Source organism: Microtus ochrogaster, unplaced genomic scaffold (genome assembly GCF_000317375.1).
Source record: "Microtus ochrogaster isolate Prairie Vole_2 unplaced genomic scaffold, MicOch1.0 UNK207, whole genome shotgun sequence".
NCBI classification, from domain to species: domain Eukaryota; kingdom Metazoa; phylum Chordata; class Mammalia; order Rodentia; family Cricetidae; genus Microtus; species Microtus ochrogaster.
In genome coordinates this window covers 46,063-66,111 of record NW_004949305.1, presented here as the reverse complement: position 1 = coordinate 66,111, position 20,049 = coordinate 46,063, and the positions used below count along the sequence as shown (strand labels likewise).

The window sequence follows — 20,049 nt, the reverse complement described above, 5'->3', positions numbered from 1 at the left end:
TCATTGTAGAAGAGGGAACCTATAAGAGTCAGAGAAGCAGGGAGTTTGTTGTGAGATTGTCTCCTAGAAATGTCAGAATCTTACATTACATTCTGAATCTTACCCTTCATGGCTGCCTAAACAAAGCTGAACAAAGATGACACCAATGGACATGCCAGCATGGAAGAGGGAAAGCTTACTAGGCTTCAACCCTAGACAAAGAACTGCAGGCAACTAAGGAATGCTGAGAGTGGGAGAAATAGTCTTTGCTCAGGAAGAGCACACCAATTTGTTATCAAAACCAAATGGTCAGCCCTGAAAACATATAAATACAATTAACATTTATATAGGCTGAATGGGCTGTATTTATTTTAAACTACACACACACACACACACACACATATATGTATATATATGATATACATATATATTAAAGAAAAAGAGGACATAAATTTTACAGGGAGTGGGGTAGGATGCTACATGGAATGGTTGGATGAGAGGAGATGAAAGGGGAAATTATTTTCAAAAGCAGTACTTAGGTGCTGTTAATGTAGGATTTCAGTTGCTTTGTCTCAATCTTCTACCAACCTGCCCTTGACATTGGACCTACAATAATTCTACTACTCCAGGTACTGATGCACTGTTAAATTTTTTTCTGATTTTCAGTTATTGATTCATATACCCAGAAGAAACTCAGCCTTTGGGTCAAGGATTCATGTTTTCTGTCTGTCTGTCTGTCTGTCTGTCTGTCTGTCTCTCTCTCTCTCTGTCTCTCTGTCTCTCTTTGTCTCTGTCTCTCTCTCTCTCACACACACACAGACACATACACATACATTTTATCACTACAATAGTCAAGGTGCAGGGAAGCATTTGATATGATTCTGAATAGTTTTGGTGAATATAATATAATTATATTATATTTATTTACATTTACTTTGAATCTGTGACATTTGTTTATTATTTCATATATTCATTCATTTACAATAGCTTTATTATTTTCTCAGAGTTTTGAATTCTGTTTGTATTGTGTTACTACACAACTTCTAAGTTCCAAGATAAGAAAATATATTTCTGTAACATCTTTTAGTTGCTTTCATTGTTTTCATTTTCCATAACTAGTATATATTCATTCACTCATTTGAACAGTTAATATTAATGGAATACCAACAAAGTGCCAAGAAATGTTCTAGATACTTGAGACACATCAGAGAACAAAACTATGAACACTGGCTCTTCATTTTCCTCTTTCTTTGTCTCCTTCCTCAACCTTCCCAGACTTACTTGGGATACTGAAGAAGTTCACTTTTCCAGACTTGCCAATCTACCTCAAGGTCATTCTGGCACTAGAATATTCCTCTTACTCCACTCTAGATTTCTTCACTGTTTTTTTTTTTTTTTTTTTTTTTTTTTTCGAGACAGGGTTTCTCTGTGGCTTTGGAGCCTGTCCTGGAACTAGCTCTGTAGACCAGGCTGGTCTCGAACTCACAGAGATCCGCCTGCCTCTGCCTCCCGAGTGCTGGGATTAAAGGCGTGCGCCACCACCGCCCCGCTCTTCACTGTTTTTCTATTGACATAAATATGAGGAAATGGAAATTTCAATAAGGCCATTGTCAAACAAGGCAAAGATCTAGGGAGACCTGAGATATCCCCAACTTCCCACCTACTGTCCCTGTTTTGCCCAAATTTTCTACTTTTCTTCCCAAGTCCTCTTCCTCCATGCAAGTCTCTTCATGGCATTTTTTACCTCAGAGTTCCTGAAAGAGTAAATAATGGGGTTCAAGAGAGGTGTGACAACTGTATAAAACACAGCCACGATCTTGTCCACAGGGAAGGTGATGCAGGGTCTCATATAGACAAAAGAACAGGGTATGAAGAACAGACCCACCACAGCAAGGTGAGAGGCACAGGTAGACAGTGCCCTACGTCGTCCTTCTGCCGTGTGGCTCCTCAGGGAATGCAGGATGACCACATAAGAAGCCAGAAGCACTGCAAAGCTGATCACTGAGATGGAGCCACCATTGATGATGACTAGCAGGCTAATGAGGAAGGTGTCTGAGCAAGCCAACTTCAGCACTGGGTGGACGTCACAGAAGTAGTGGTCAATGATGTTGGGACCACAAAAGGGCAGTTGGAAAATGAGGAACGCTTGTCCAGCAGAATGCAACAAGCCCCCACTCCATGCTGCCCCTACCAGGAGACCACATACTCTTCGATTCATGATGGTGACATAGTGCAAAGGCTTGCAGATGGCCACGTAGCGGTCATAGGCCATCACTGTCAAAAGAAAGATTTCAGTGCCACCAAAGAAATGGAGGAAAAATATCTGTGTGATGCAGCCCTGAAGGGAAATGGCTTTCCTCTTGAGCAAAGAGTCAAAGATGAGCTTGGGGGCTGTGACAGAACAATAACAGAGCTCTACCAATGACAAGTAGCTGAGGAAGAAATACATAGGGGAAGAGAGCCCTTTGCTGGCCGTAATAGTCACCACAATGAGGCTGTTGCCCAGCACAATGGCTATATACATCAGGAGAAACATCACAAAAATAACCTTCTGTACATGCTGACTCTGGGAAAATCCCAGAAAAATTATTTCTGTTATGTTACTTGTAACTGCCATGTTTTAAAGCACAGTTTCTGAGAACCTAGAATTATAGAAATCAGAATCAGAATCCATTATAAATGAGAGGCATTCTCTTGACTTTATGATCTGGTCTTCTCCCCACTCTCCCTCTCTCCCTCTCTCCCTCTCTCCCTCCCCCTCTCTCTTTCTCTTCTTCCCTCCCTTGTTCCTTTCCTCTGTCCCTCCCTTCTTCCCTCCCTCCCGGTTTGATTTGGGTTTCCCCAAAGCAAAGATTCCACAACACAGTGATTAAAATAGCAATTACCTACTGCTGGATGTTAGTCTCAGGCTGCAATTTGACTTTGTAATAATCTATATACATAGGAATTACCTGACTATCCTCAGACATGGAGGAAAGATATGCATGATACAGCCAAAATCTTGACTCTCTGACTCATAGTGACTTAACTGATGACATAGTCCTGCCCTTCAACAGAACAGGATCAACATTCTACAAGGAGTGGTTTCTCAACTCTAATTATTCTGCTGTTGGTAAAACTTATCAGGCTCCAGAGTTTATACATGCTAAAATCAAATTATGATGTATCAGAGCATAATTGAGTATACTTCTGTCTACATTATCACACCATTCATGGCATCTGTGTGGGGGAGTTCCTTAAAGTACTCTTGCAGTGCAGGCATGCATAGCACTACCTTTAGAACTATTCAGTGTTCCAGGATTCTGATACAAGAATCTTCCACCCAACCCATGCACAGAAATGGTGTGTACGGAGGCCAGAGGTAACTCTCAGGTGAAATTCCTCAGAAATTCCATTCACATTATTTTTTTTGAGACAGTGTCTCACTGGATCATGAGGCTTGTGCATTCTGCAGGATTAGCTGCCCAGTAAACCTGAAATGTCCACCTGTCTCTGCCTCCTCAGCACCGAGACTATACATAAGCACCATTACATGTTGTTTTTTACCTGGTTGTTGGGGAGCTAATTCAGGTCCTCATTCTTCCATGGTGAGCACTTTTCCAACTGACTTATCTCCCATCCCTGGTTTGATTTGGGTTGGGCTGGACTGGGCAGGTTTGGCTTATTTTGGGTTTAATTTAAGATTGTTGATATTTAATGTATTCTTATAATGCAATGATCTTAAAAAGCTAAAAATTAAATGTATTTGGATGGAACAACAATAAAGGAACTAACATCTAAGTGGAAATAAAAAAGTGTTTGAAGTAATTTCATAAAGGGTCATCAGGCAAGTTAAACATGGGCAACAATGATGACATTTCACCTATGGGGTATAAATAATTTTAATTAAATTTTCTTAATTGTTGGAGGCAAAGTAAAATTCTAAAAAATAAGTGAACATTCTTATCAAGCAGAAAGCTAATTGGATATTTCTACGATTTGTAGTTAATGAAGCTTTCAACAGAAATGAATATAGAAGCTTAATTTAAATTAAACTTAAATTAAACTCACCCAATAAACAATTTCCTTGAGAACCCTTCAAATTATTCCTCAGCAAAATTTGGCCCTATTTCTTTTTTCTTTTTGTAGCACTGTCAATAACCATCAATACCTCATTCATGCTACATGAGCACTCAATCAGTGCATCCCATCTCCAGACTCCAAATTCAGGTTTCTGCATAGGCTGATCTCCATTCAGGCTCAGATGATGTTAATACTTTTATGTTTTCCAGAAAATGTCAGGTCTTAGCCAAGGCACTTAAATTTCTCAAAAGAATATTTTAAAAAAAACATAGCAGCAATTATTTATAAAACTATCATTGCAAATTATGTGACCAGAAGCTTGAAAAAAAAAAACCCTAACTCTATCATCTGCTCTAAGTCAATCTGCAAGCTGTTTAGTCACACAGGCAAGACTGTGACAAAATGATATATAAGGCGATCTCATCAGCTAATAGAGAGCCATTCTGAGAGAGGCTTTCTGTTTATGAAGGCTTGTGAAGCAGGGATATCAACAATGAAATGAGTCAATGAAGGGATTAGGTATGCTGCACAGCTGGTAAAGTGCTTACCTAACATGCAAAAAGCTCCAGCACTACATAAAACTGGATATGATGGTTCATTCCTATAATCTCAGCACTTGGAGGTGATGTCAGGAAGATCAGAAGTTCAAGATGATCCTCGGCTACGTAGAAAGTACAAAGGCTAACCTGGGATATGTGAGATCTTGTTAAAGAATTAAGGAGATAGGGAAAGAAGAAAGAGTAGAAGAAGTGTGTCAGTGTTTGAAAGCCCTCCACCTCCTAGTGTCTGTCCATCCATGGAAGATCTCAGTGAATACAAGACTTGGAATCTGCTCCACACAAAGGGACTCACCAGTTGTCATTGATGCTGATACCCCTGTGTGTCAACTTCACACTTAATGACCTTCTTATTCAGAAAGTGATAGGGAAATATAATGGGATAATTCTACCCTAAAGCCTGTGAAAAGGAAGTTGGAAATGCTTGCTGGGTGAAGGGTCTTGAACCATTTAAGGTATGAGGAATGAAGAATTTAAATCAGAGAGCCGAATCCCTTGAGCGTATCATGCCCAGGGAATCCCTAACAACAGCGAAAGTCAAGTTCTTATTTACTTCATTCGGAGTTAAGAGAGCTCTCTCTAATTAATCCAATTAGAAATCCAAGATTTATACTTGCCCCTCATGATTGGTCTCAGCTGATCTGGCCCCAATGGTCTTCCTTTCTCTATTCTCTGGTTAGTGACAGAAAAGGATCCACCATCTCAGACCACTAGGACTTCCTTGGGGGCTCTCCAGGTGGCCTCTGCTACCCTCTCACACCTCATTGTACCCACGATATCAACAAGTGCCAGGAAAACTTCAGTCAAGGAAATCCAGGTTACCTCACACACATACTTTAAACAACACCGGGACATAGAATGATCTCTGAGATCATCTACTCAATCATTGTAAAGATGAGAGAGTAATGTGGAACCCCAGCTGTCCCTTAAAATCTGTTGTAAGAGTCTTCCAATTGTTCATTCTTACAATGATAAGCATTTCCCAACAAATAAATTCCCAGAACATGGTGAAGGGGCATCAGAAAGAGTAGAGTTCCTTTACTACAAGGTGTAATTTCCAAAGCAACAGCACACTGAATTTGCATTTCTGTATCTTTCTGCTTTTCTAATGTCTCATATAGGGAAAGTGACATTCTCCTGCAAGAACTGGCATTCCCATTTGATAGACTAAGCAAAGAGAGCTCAGAAAAGTAAGGAAAATTGTTCCCAAAATCACAAACCTATAAAACTCATAAATGATTCTATTGAATCAAAAAGAAGAAGAAGGAGAAGGAGGAGGAGGAGGAGGAGGAGGAGGAGAAGAAGAAGAAGAAGAAGAAGAAGAAGAAGAAGAAGAAGAAGAAGAAGAAGAAGAAGAAGAAGAAGAAGAAGAAATAGGAGAAGAAGAAAGGAATGTAGAATAATTAGAACAAGAATGAAAGAATGAACTGGAACAGAAATTTGTAACAGAGAATTGGAACTGAGACAGAATAAGAGCTAAAAATCTATAGACAATTAAAACAATAAAATGATAATTAAAACAAAACAGTGAACAAACATGACTGGAACTACAAGCATGTGAGTTCATTCCATTTCCTCTTAGACTAGAAATTTCCTAAGTCTCTTCCACCACACTGAGGCAACCTAACCAAACACTGGGAGAAAGTCTGCAGCGCTGGACTCTGTTGGCTTTTGATAAAAATATACACAGCAAAATAAAAATAAAGTTTATAGATAGCCTTAATTTTCTTCATTGTACTAAAACTTTCATTGGATATAAATACATTAAAAGAGGGTGTTGTATACCTTAAGCAAATATAATTGAAGTGGTGCTTCTTTTTTATTCAATAGTTTTTTATATTTTCCAGAAATTTTATACATGAGAACATTGCATCGTTATCACCCTTCTCTTTCTTTTCCATCAAGTTCTCCACACCCCTCCCAAAATCACAATCACTTTTTAATTGTCCCAGTTATATACACATGCATAATTGTGTGTGTATATATATATATATACACATATACATATATATGCACATTGTACACACACATATATATACACATATGTGCACACCTGTATATATAACCTATTGAGTTCATTTAGCTTTACTCATGTTATATGCCCAACCCTGACCACTTTGAATTGGACAACCTATGTGGAAATTTGTGTCTATAGACAATTGACCCTTAGAAAATAATGACTTCATGTAGCTCTTCACCTAGGAGTGGAACCATGTGGAATTTTCCCCATCTGCATTGGCACATCAACAAAAAAATGTATTCAAAATAAATAAAACCTGTCCCTACTATATACAAGGCTCTGAGTTAAAATCCAGGATCCTATCTCTAACTCACCAATAATAAAATAATTAAGCACATGACATACACAAATTTAATAACCTATATTTATACCCAAAATACCTTGAATATTTTTTTATGTTTAATTAGAAAGTTCCATATTTTAGTACTTTATAGTCTACATATGGTTTTAAAGAGTTCACTAACTGTGCAGGCAAAAGGGCACTTGTGATAAACAGAAGCACCACAAAAGTATTTATTATTCAATATTTAAAGTAGATTGCTTAAAATACTGTTAGTATAGATTTCAAATATTGATTTTCAAATCTTCAAGCAAATACAATAAATGCATATAATCAGAAGAGTACATCTGTTTTAATTTTGCTTAATCACCCAGTTATCCTTACTCACAAGATTATAATTTCTGTTCAGTTCTAAAGATTTAATGTTTCTGTCATGAATAAGATATCATATATACAGCATGTATATTATATTATTCAAGTATTTAATATCATTGTCAATTATGCCTAATATAAAGAAAAGTAGTTCATTAAATCATGCTATTATATAATGTATATCTTATAGTTTCATAGTTCTTAAAATAATGAATCCAATTATCACAGCACATCTCCAAACATTTTATTGGATTTATTTTAAATCTAATTTTTATGTTTCAATGTTTCTGTAGTGGTTTGTTGTTATCAATATATACTACATAAACCACAACTTTAATTTTTATTAATATCCATCCAGATAGTTATGTAAGCCAATCACAGTTACTCTCCTTGTCTGCTCTACTTTATGTTACTAATAAATTGTTGTGACAAATGTATATATTTTAAAATCTTTGAAAACTTCCACACAATATCTTTTTATCCCTAGTACTTCAGTGAGCAATTCCTAACTCCAAAGATGCTCTCTAAGATAGATGGTGTCATTTTCAAAGTTAGCAAACTAATATTTACACAATCCCACTACTTCGTCTACAGAGATGTGATCCAGAGCATATTCAGCTGTCATCAGTTCATAAAGGGAAAAAAAAGCTCTTTTGTGTGATAACACGCCATTTCTTAGCCATTTGTTTTTCTTTTTTTTTCCCTTTAATTAAAAATAAATGGGAAAGACTCACAAGGTTCAACCCAGGAATCATCATTAGGAATTTCTTTTTTCAAAAGTGGAGAACAGAAATACATTCATTTTGAGGCTGGCATCCCTAAGTGGGAAGCTGGAGTGAACTACTGGGAACACTGTCGACAGCCCAAAGAGAAGCTGAGGGAAACAGAGAAGACAGAGAATGCTAGGAAGCTGCATAAGCTTATCAGTGCCCCCAATCAGCAGGAAGTAGCCTGGAAAACAACGCTCACATTCCCAAAAAGTGGATTATGGATGTTTTTCTTTCTTTAGCGAGTTGATTAGAAGTTGTTATGGATAATCGTCAGGAAGAAAACTAAACAAAGGAGATTAGATTCAGTTTTGTTTGTTTTTTTTTTTTTGAAAAAAAGGGGAAGTGCTATGAAACAATGGGCTGGAGAGAAACCTCTGTCAACAATTGGGTTTACACACAGATCTACATGTGATAAAATGTAGCATGTAGCATAATAGTGACATGTTCACTTAAACATCTTTAGGGACATAGTTGAGTCTTGCTACTCAATTAACTTCTTCCTGAATAAACAGTTTAAAAAGAAACTTCAGCTGTAGGCACTTGTTGAAGGGTGTTCAGAGGAACCCTAGGCTCCCACATGTGATTTCCTGGAGAGTCCTAGACAGGATTTCCACAGACAGCCATTACTAACAGCTGGATTTTATTGTGGTCTGCCAAGCAACAAAAGGCATCTTTAATAGTTGTCATTATAGAATGTGTATGTAGGATCACATCCCTAAAACTACCCACTCCCATTAAAGATGTAACAGGTACCATATAAATCCTGGATAACATTTCATAGCCTGATATTCAAATGCTCTGCAATCAAAAGTGCGGCGAACTTTCTGACCAGCAGGAAAGAACAGCCACCAGACGAGGATTCTTCTCAAATCACGCTTTATTGGAGCCTCTTGGTTGTAGGGAGAGCAGAAAGCAAGGGGCCCGGAGCTCTGAACTATAGCTGCTTATATAGGGAGTCTGCCTAGCAACTTTTGATACTTTGATATTTTCACTGCCTTTCTGGAGACCCACCGGCAGGAAAGAAAGCAGGGGAACATCCCTGTCAATTACAGACCAGGATGTTCCCCTGCTGGTCAGGGGAAGTGTGGGCAGCTAGATCACAACAACTCACCCTGTTTTCCGGTGGAAGAACTGCAACCCTAATATGGAGTTGTCTATCAAGCAAGGCTGGGGCCAAATGCCATCTTGTAATGGCAGCTATTCGAATTGGCTCCCAGCACAAAAGATTCTCCTAAGCACCTCTGGAGGGATTTTAATTACCTGCAGTGCATGAAAGAAACAACTTGCCGGGCGATGGTGGCGCACGCCTTTAATCCCAGCACTCGGGAGGCAGAGGCAGGCGTGAGTTCGAGACCAGCCTGGTCTACAGAGCTAGTTCCAGGACAGGCTCCAAAGCCACAGAGAAACCCTGTCTCGAAAAACCAAAAAAAAAAAAAAAAAGAAAGAAACAGCTATGTGTGGACACCACCCTCTCTTTGGAAATACCTCCAGAGGTGCTTAGGAGAGTCTTTTTTAAAATTAATTAATTAATTAACTTAAAATTTCCACCTCCTCCCATTTTCCTCTCACTCCCCCCACCCCCTCTCCCTCACTCTCTAGTCCTAAGAGAAGTCAGGGTGCCCTGCCTTATGGGAAGTCTAAGCCCCCGCCCCCATCCAGGTCTAGGAAGGTATGCATCCAAACAGACTAGGCTCCCAAAAAGCCAGTACATGCAGTAGAATCAAAATCCAGTGTCATTATCATTGGCTTCTCAGTCCACCCTCATTGTCAGCAACATTCAGAGAGTCGGGTTTGATCACTGCTTGTTTAGACACAGTCCTGCAGGCCTTGGTGAGCTCCCATTAGATCAGTCCCACCATCTCCATGGGTGGATGCACCCCTTGCGGTCCTGACTTCCTTGTTCATGTTCTCCCTCCTTCTGCTCTTCATCTGGGCTTTGGGAGCTCAGTCGAATTCTCCAGTGTGGGTCTCTGTTTCTATCTCCATCCCTCGCCAGATAAAGGTTCTATGGTGATATGCAAGATATTCATCAGTATGGCTATGGGAGAAGGCCAGTTCAGGCACTCTCTCCTCTGCTGCCCATGGACCTAGTTGGAGAAATCCCCTTGGACACCTGAGAACCCGTCCAGAGCCAAGACTCTTGTCAACCCTAAAATGGCTCCCTTAGTTAAGATATCTTCTTCCCTGCTCCCATAGCCACCCTTCCTCCATCCCAACCATCCCATTCCCTCAAGCTCTCCCCCATCCTCCCCTTCTCCCTTCTCTCTCTCCCCAACCCACCCCCCTGCTCCCAACTTTTGCCCGGCGAGGATAACTATATGTTTTTCTTTGGGTTCACCTTCTTATTTAGCTTCTCTAGGATCACGAACTATAGACTCAATGTCCTTTGTTTATGGCTAGAATCCACTTATGAGTGAGTACATACCATATTCCTCTTTTGGGGTCTGGGTTATCTCACTCAGTATAGTGTTTTCTATTTACATCCATTTGCATGCAAAATTCAAGATGTCATTGTTTTTTAATGCTAAGTAGAACTCTAAAGTGTATATGTGCCACACCTTCTTTATCCCTTCTTCTATTGGTTGCAGAGCATTTGAATAACAGGCTATGAAATGTTATCCAGGATTTATATGGTACCTGTTACATCTTTATTGGGAGCAGGTAGTTTTAGGGATGTGATCCTACATATACATACTATAATGACAACTATCTATCAATCATTTAAATAATTTATGTTATATTTTCCTTTTACAAAAAAAGAAAAAACTTCCCTCACATACAGATATGCCCTTCTTCAATCTCTCATTAGAAAACAAACATGTTTTGAAGGAATAACAATAAAATAAAACAAAACAAAAACTAACACATAGGAATAGGACAAAACAAAGGAAAAGAACCAAAGAAAAAAGAAAGACAAATGACACTGATATGGAAGCAGAGACACACTCATTAAACACTTAGGAATCCCATAAAAACACTAAACAGGAAGATATATATATATATATGCAAAAGACCTATGATATTTAAAAGAATATTCATATATATATTAAAAAGAATGTGTGTGTGTGTGTGTGGTGTGTGTGTGTAAACAGGGCTTTTATGTGCAACAGTCCTGGCTGTTCTAGAACTCACTTTGTAGACCAGGCTAGCCTCAAACTCACTGAGATCTGCCTGCCTCTGTCTCCCAAGTGCTGGGATTAAAGCCTTGAGCCACCACCACCCAGAAATAAAATTTTTAAAAAGAAAAAAGAAAACTCTGGCACATTATGAAACAAGAAACATCCAAAGATCTCACTGAGTTTGCTTTCTGTTGGCCATCTATTTCTGGGCATACAGCCTACCCTTAAGAGTAATTAAGAAGGGAAAACAATTTTTCTATCTTTCTTTCTCTGTATTTTTTTTGAATAGTAAATGCCAGCAATACTGCAAAACACAATTCAGTTTGATTTTTCTCTTAACCTATAACAAAATTATACTTAGGTTGCATATTTTGGAAATAATAGCACAGTAATAATGTTGTTTGTCTGTAGAGCACACCATATAATGAGCTATGCTCCATCAGTTTATCTTTTTACTGGAGTGATATTCACTTTGGGAAATTATGTAAGAGACAGTTAAGAAGTTACATGTTTCCTTTTGCAATTTACAAGCATCTGTCAAGATACAGTGAGATAGTTTATCCATTCATTCATTTCTTAGCCAAAAGGATACTATTCTATCAAGTGAAGTGCTTTTTTTCTATCACACTTGCATTTGTAAGACAATTTGCTCAAAGTAACTGACCTTGTGAAGCAAAGATCTTTCTGTCCTATGTCACAGTAAAATTACCATAGGAAGTGAATCTAAACTAAAATAAGTATAATCTAGTATTCTGCTGCAAATATTTGCTACAGTATTATGGGGAGTGGTAAGAATGTAACAATCTAAAATAGTCATGTAAAGGTATTTTTACAAAAGGAATTAATTTACAAGTATTTTATAAGATGTTCTTCAGTTAAAATAATGCTTTTCCTTCCACTCACAGGGCCCCATCAATTTGGACTCAGCACCATTCCAATACTGATAGCCAATATCCAGACTATTTCTCATCTACTTTGATTGTCCTGATCCATAGAGTCTTCATGGCTTTCTTCACTTCTGCATTTCTCAGGGAGTAGATGACAGGGTTGAGGAGGGGAGTTATCACTGTGTAGAACACAGCTACCATCTTGTCTATAGGCAGTGTAGCAGAAGGTCTCATGTAGATGAAAACACAGGGACCAAAGAACAATATAACTACAGTGACATGGGACCCACAGGTGGAAAGGGCTTTGCACCGCCCCTCAGAGCTTTGAGTCCTCAGATGAAACAAGATAACCATATAGGATGCTAAGAGTACCACAAAACTGATGACAGACAGTGTTCCCCCATTGGCAACAATTAGCAGACCGATGAGGAAAGTGTCTGAGCAGGCAAGTTTAAGCACAGGAAGCAAGTCACAGAAATAATGGTCAATGACATTGGGGCCACAGAAAGGTAAGTGGAAGATAAGAAGGATCTGGGCAAAGGAATGCACAAAGCCTCCCATCCACGCTGTTCCCATAAGGACAGCACACACCTGTCTGTTCATGATACTGGTGTAGTGCAGGGGCTTGCAGATGGCCACATAGCGGTCATAGGCCATCACCGTGAGCAGGAACATCTCAGTGCCACCAAAGAAGTGGATGAAGAAAAGCTGTGTCATGCAGCCCCATACAGATATGGATTTCTTCTGAGCTAGGAGATCAAAGATGAGTTTGGGAGCTGTTGTAGAGGAGTAGCAGATCTCCACAAAGGAGAGGGAGCCAAGAAAGAAGTACATGGGAGATCCAAGACTTCTGCTGGCTGCGACAGTGACCACCATGAGGAGATTCCCAAGAACAATGGCTGTGTACAAGAGCAGAAATATCACAAAGCAAACTCTCTGCACCTCTTGATTGGGAGAGAGTCCCAGAAAAATGAACTCAGTTACATTGTGTATGATAGCCATGAGGGAGCAAGTTGGGTGGTATGATCTGAAATGATACAAAAGACAATATAAAATAATTAAATTTTTAATAAAATCCTTTGCAGGAAACCTGTGAACTAAGCATTTAAAATTGAGTAGGAGTTAACAATGGAAAGAAGAGTATACCAAAGAGATAAAGTGTTAACGCATTGTGTATGACTGGAATTCTGGAGAGAATAGCTAAATGTAAAGCTGTGGGAAAAGAGTACCCCTGACATAAGAAGGGGTGTAGGAACTTCAGACTTCACCTATAGTCAATGAGCAATAATCAAGGATGTGTCAGCTGAGGAGCATAGACTTGTTTGCAGAGAGTGGAGTCAAAGAGGGAAAACCAACTAAAAATTCAATAAATCCACTTATTTTTCAACATGGGGCATCCTGGATAGGATAATCATCACATCCAAGGTAGATGCTTTTCTAGTACATTTGAACATCTTTACTGTGTTTTCTTATGCAGATTTCCTTCTTTGCCTTTCTCCAAGCTCATTTTCATTTATTGGTTTGCAGCGGGGCTGGTATTCAACCTCTTAAATACTCATTAATGTCTTCAGAAGACATGTCCATGGTGTACCTCCTTGACACACCACACCCCTTAGAGAGACCACAAGCCTGTACACAGTCATAGTCTGTGATCTTCATTCTGCTTCTCCTTCAAATTCTCACTTTATATAGTTGTTTACTTGATGACATCACCATAGTTTAACCCATGCACGATTTTCTTCTCTGAGGGCATGCTCATTTCCTCTAAATCTGTGCCCCCATGTGAGTAGCCTAACATCGTTTTCCTAGTGTCCACTGATGCTCTGGGGCAGCATTTCCTAGAGACAGCTATCTATCTCCTCAGGAAATCACCCAGACTGCCACTAACTGACTTGAAACTATCCTGGTACTTGCTAAACTTTGTCCAAAGTAGTTGAGGACTGTATGCATCCATAGAGTCTCTCCTACAGCAAGATCCAGGGTACCTGACAATAGGAGCCAGATAACTTCCAATCATATCACAAAGATTCGCCTCCTTAGTTCACTACAGGCCCAAAGGGACACCCTAGTAGAAACACAGAAGTGAAAAAGGGTGAACACCAAAAAGTCCATTCATGGCAGAAGGCACTGCTCACAAGATGGGCTCACACATTCAGGTTTTCTCAGGTGTCAACTGTGTGATATCTAGGAAGTTCTTTAACTTCTTAGAGGCTAAGATGCCAAACAATACCATGCAGATAACACATGCTTCAGGGATTGAGGCCATAGATAAGTACCACTCCCAATCCCCTGGTACAAGTTAAGCTATCATCATATGACTTCTTGTGCCACATCCATAGGTTCTTACAGACAATGGTCTTTCTTACCTCATGACATTTTGAAATGACAGCACTTATCACAATCACACTGAATCATAATTATTTATGTAGTCATCTGTCTAGCTATAGTGTGAGCTTCCTTAAGGTAGAGACTATTTCTTTCTCACTACTTCATTGCTAGCATGTTATGTATCGCATGGCACCACTCCCTTTTCTTTCAAAGTCCACTAAGTAACCACATGTGAAAGAAACCCATGAACAAAAAACTAAAGTCACACCAGAGTTCTTCTGAGTTTGCTGCTCTGACTATACATATGCAAAAGTCTCTGAATTCACACTGTTTCTTGGTGAGCCAATAGATAAACACTAAGCCAATTATAACCTACCCCTACCTCCCTGAAATAGCAGAATACATCTGCTCCTCTTTCAGTTTTAGACTTGGAGATACAGAAAATATGTATAGTTAAAGACTCAACTCTACCTGATTTTTAAATAAAAGAAAAGTAGACTTACCTCCCAGATGTTCCATAGAAAACTGATCAGTCAGACAGCCCAGCATTAAGTTCATGTTGCCTAAATGACACCAAGGGAGAAGGCATGGTCAGGTGAGAGGAAGGAGCTCCCCAGAGATCTCTAGTCTCTTCGCTTCCAAATAAGACAGAATGCCTCATGGGAAGCAGAACCTCAAAAACCTCTATAGAAAACATTAGATAGAGGGAAATACAAAGCAGTTGAATTTATCCAGTGTTCACAGAACACTGACCCATGAGGGTCTGTTAATAGGTGATAATTCACATACCCATCATAAGTTTAATCTGGTGGCTTCGAATAAAATGCCACCAATGATTAGGAAATATACATGCCAGCAAATTTAAAAAAGACAAACATTTCCACAGAACTAGGAAGATTTGGAGAGAAGACAGTGGCTTGAACTTTTACATAACTGGTAATCTTGCAATGTGATCAGGCATGTGGACTACCTTTGTTAGGTCTTAGGTTTGTTTTTTGTGGTCTTATACAAGTAAGTTATGGAAAGGAAGAATTTATGGGTGTAAACAATTTCTTTAATCTATAATTTACCGTTACATGGATGACGGATGTCAGAAGTTCTTCTGCCTATTTGTTGCTTTTATTGGTTAATGAATAAATCTCTTTATTCATTATCTGTTTAGTTATAGGTTAATGAATAGGCCTGTGGCTTAGCAGAATAGAGCGAGGTGGGAATGCCAAGCAGATAGAGGAGGAAAGAAGCCAGAGTCAGGTGAGAAGCCATGTAGTAGAAACAGGAGACAGATGCCTCTGCTGGAGCCCACCAAAACTTTTCCAGTATGCCACAACCTCGTAGTGATGCAGAGATTAATGGAAATGTGTTATTTTAGTATATAAGGGCTAGTATATAAGAGAATACACCTAAGCTATTGTCCAAACAGTATTGCAAATAATATAGTTTCTGCATGATTATTTTGGGTCTGAGTGTCCTGGAACAAATGAACAGTCTCCAACAACAAATGACATTTTGCTGTCTGATTCAAATGCAGATACCTTAGAAAGAATGTTTGAAGAAGTAAAGAAAGTTTTGTCTAAATGGGATTACAAATTGCTCCTGAAAAAAATGCAAAGAGGAGATTCTACCAATTACCTACCTTATAAAAGTTTATAGAAAATTATAACACAAAATGTTCAAATTAGGAGAGACCTATTGTAGACTCTTAATGACTTTCAAAGATTGTTGGGAAACATTTCCAATCTATTACCCACTGTTGGCATAACACCTGATATAATAATTCATTTAAACAAAACCTTAGATGGTGACAAAGACTTAAATAGTCCCAGGAAATTGATATTTTATACTGAGAAAGAGTTAACTTGGGTTGAAGAGAAATTATAGAAGGCACATGTGGACAAGGTCGATCCAAATCTTAATTGCATTCTAGTCATATTACCTTCCAGAATTTCCCCTACAGTAATTTTAATGCAGAGCGAAGGTATTATCTTAGAATGGATATTTTTACCACATAAGTCAAGAGAAAATTAAAAACTTATGTGGAAAAGGTCTCTGAATTATATAATTAATAAAAGTAAAATTCACACTTTATCAACTAGCAGGAATAGACCCAGAAGAGATTATAAAGTCCCTTTTACTACTGATGAAATTAAAATTTATGGGAAGGCAATAAACCCTGGAAAAGAGCTTGCACAATTTTTTAGGAGAGGTTAATAGCAATTATCCCAAAGGTGACAGAATTAACCTTATAAAAAGAACTACTTGGGCTCCTTCAGTCTGCAGATTTCAAGAGGCTGCTTCGTGACCCACTATGTCTTCCCCCACAAGTTCTCTGGATACACCTGCACCTGGGAATGGTTCTCCTCAGCCCAGTACCTCCTTGGCTTCGCCCACCATCAAGGAGGAGGGGCAGGAGACTGATGCCCCTTCAGGCTCTGAAGGGGCCAGTTCTGCCTACATCGTAGTCATCTTAGAGCCAGAGGATGAGCCCGAGCGCAAGCGAAAGAAGGGTCCGGCCCCGAAGATGCTGGGTCACGAGCTGTGCCCGGTGTGTGGGGACAAGGCCTCGGGCTTCCACTACAATGTGCTCAGTTGCGAAGGCTGCAAAGGCTTCTTCCGGCGCAGCGTAGTTCATGGTGGAGCTGGGCGCTATGCCTGTCGGGGCAGTGGAACCTGCCAGATGGACGCCTTTATGCGGCGCAAGTGCCAGCTCTGCAGGCTGCGCTAGTGCAAGGAGGCTGGCATGCGGGAGCAGTGCGTGCTTTCTGAGGAGCAGATTCGAAAGAAAAAGATTCAGAAGCAGCAGCAACAGCAGCCACCTGCGACTGAGCCAGCATCAAGCAGCTCAGCCCGGCCTATAGCCTCCCCTGGCACGTCCGAAGCAGGCGGCCAGGGCTCCGGAGAAGGGGAGGGCATCCAGCTGACGGCGGCGCAAGAGCTGATGATTCAGCAGTTGGTTGCTGCGCAGCTGCAGTGCAACAAGCGCTCTTTCTCCGACCAGCCCAAAGTCACGCCCTGGCCCTTGGGTGCAGACCCTCACTCCCGAGATGCTCGTCAGCAGCGCTTAGCCCACTTAACGGAGCTGGCCATCATCTCGGTCCAGGAGATTGTGGACTTTGCCAACCAAGCAGGTGCCAGGGTTCTTGCAGCTGGGCCGGGAGGACCAGATCGCCCTCCTGAAGGCATCCACAATCGAGATTATGTTGCTGGAGACAGCCAGACGCTACAACCACGAGACAGAGTGCATCACGTTCCTGAAGGACTTCACCTACAGCAAGGATGACTTCCACCGTGCAGGCTTGCAGGTGGAGTTCATCAATCCCATCTTCGAGTTTTCTCGGGCCATGCATCTGCTGGGCCTGGACGATGCAGAGTACCCCTTGCTCATTGCCATCAACATCTTCTCAGCGGACCGACCCAACGTGCAGGAGCCCAGCCGTGTGGAGGCGCTACAGCAGCACTACGTGGAGGCTCTCCTCTCATACAGGCATCAAGCGGCCACAGGACCAGCTCCGCTTCCCGCGAATGCTCATGAAGCTGGTGAGCCTGCGCACCCTCGGTTCCGTGCACTCGGAGCAGGTCTTTGCTTTACTACTCCAGGACAAGAAGCTGCCGCCTTTGCTGTCTGAGATCTGGGATGTGCATGAATAGGGACCGCCATGAGTGCCCGTCTTGGTGGCATCTTCTTGCAGATGGACGCTTCGCCTTTCCTCCTGGGATGGGAGGACAGTCACTGGCCCATCCTTGAGGGGCTCGACACTGGCAGTTGCACCAGGAGGCCCCTCCCGACCCACCGAGTCTTCCAGGAGGGATGAGGGTCACAGGTCCTAGCCTCTGGCCTTCTCCAGCTCCCTCCCACCCAGCTTACACCTCAGCCTCCCATGCCATGCACCTTGAGCGGGGAGAGGCTGGTGTCTCTCCACAGTGGGAGACCACAGGTCCCCTCTTCTCCCCTTTTTATTTAATAAAAACAAAAACAAGAAATAAAGTCTGAGTACAAGTCAGCCCTTAAAAAAAATAAATAAATAAAAAGAACTACTTGAATTCTTCCCCACATTGTACATGACACACCATTAACTGGAGCCTATACATTTTGTACTGATGCAAATAAATAAAAAAAAGTTACAAATCCAAAGACTTAAGTAAGGTGGAACAAAGCCCTTATAATTCTGTCCAAGTTTGTCACACTTTTAGTTAGACTAATCAGATTCTTTAGATATATAGAGATTGTATTCCACATAGATAGGTAATCTTCAGTCACTTCAAAGATCTGTAGAATATGGCACTTAAATAACTTAGGGTTCTGTTGACGTGAGACACTATTACTACTGTTATCACCAATCTATTCCTGAGAGAATGTTGGGCACTGAAGACACTCCACTTGAAGCTTGTTTTCTTCTTGGCAAAACTGGCCTTTGGGCAAAGAACTGCCACTGACCACTGACAAAATGCATGGTGTCTAAGCAGGACAAGCAGGATATAAGAAAAAAGACTGCCAAACCTTGCCAAGACAGCGTAAGACAATTCTGAAATATTTCCTGCCTCTGAAAATGGTCTGTCAGTTACTCTAGGCCTTAGCCAAAGTTGGTTGCTCCAACACTGCAAATAAGACTTTGGATGATTGCCCAGGTAGCCAGTTGTCTCTTTCATTTATTGCACATTTTGGAAGTTGCTTGATTGTATTTCCTGTTTACTCAAGTAATATTATTTCCCTTCTCAGGTCTTTGATGGGGGTTGAAGACTAGATAGTTGTAGTTACTTTCCTCTCATGACTTGGCCAAGCCATTTCTCACACTAGACTTAGACTCCTTAGAATAGGATGATTATTGAAACATTTAGCATATTATGTTTCTTGCTCGATATTGTTTGTGCTGGTTGTAATTCTAATTTTTATACTTGATATTTGTTCTTATTGTATATAATTTTGTATTAGGCTTGCAACTCTCTTGTTTAAACAAAAGGAGAAGATGCTGTTAGAACTCTTTCCGCCAATATAGCCTTTAAGATACAAGCCCACTTGGGCATGGTCTCTTACGCTATAAATGCAGTTGTGAAGTCTGGGTGCTCTCGCTCTTTCTCTCTAGGCTGCTCTGCTCCTCTATTCAGTTTCTGTTCCCCACCCATACAGAGGACTATGATCGGCAAGGCTACTCCTCAATAAAGGGTCCTTTATTATACTCAGTTCTGAGCTAGTGTGGGACTCCTTTATAGCACACATCTTCACCAACCCTTCTTTGTCTTATATATTAGAAATATGACCAATGTCCAGCAACAAAATACCTTTTATTGACTGTGATGTATTCATGCAGTGGCACACCACTCAATAAAGAAAATAACAAATTACTGTAATCCATAGTACAAATGGGTTTCAAAGACATTAAAATCAGTGAAAGAGTTCCAATATAAAGAGAGAAACCATCATCCAAGTATGTTCTGTGTATACAACAAGATGCTAAACTAACACCTAATGATAGAAATTAGAGCAGCCACTGCTGTTGGGTGAGGAGGAGGTGGTATACATGAAAGTACACAAGATAATCGCACATGTCTTCTCTTAGATATCAGGAAATAGTGTGTAAATTTGTCAATAATCAATGGATTGCATTATTTATTTATTTATTTATTTATTTTTAATTTATTTATTTATTGAGGATTTCCGCCTCCTCCCCGCCACCGCCCCC

At 40.3% G+C, this 20,049-nt stretch overlaps 2 protein-coding genes and 1 pseudogene across 2 annotated transcripts; 1 reads left to right on the top strand and 2 right to left on the bottom strand.

Annotated features, from left to right (window-relative positions):
* Nucleotides 1-1,666: 1,666 nt before the first annotated feature.
* LOC101999150 (olfactory receptor 4X1-like) lies at nt 1,667-2,596 on the bottom strand. The gene has a single exon (XM_005372147.1). The coding sequence runs from the start codon at nt 2,594-2,596 to the stop codon at nt 1,667-1,669; it is 930 nt and encodes a 309-aa protein (XP_005372204.1).
* Nucleotides 2,597-12,118: 9,522 nt separating this feature from the next.
* Nucleotides 12,119-13,048, bottom strand: LOC101997153 (olfactory receptor 4X2-like). Its single transcript, XM_026778496.1, has one exon. It carries the CDS (start codon nt 13,046-13,048, stop codon nt 12,119-12,121), a length of 930 nt encoding a protein of 309 aa, XP_026634297.1.
* Nucleotides 13,049-16,664: 3,616 nt separating this feature from the next.
* LOC101996872 lies at nt 16,665-18,105 on the top strand (annotated as a pseudogene).
* The last annotated feature ends 1,944 nt before the right edge of the window (nt 18,106-20,049 follow it).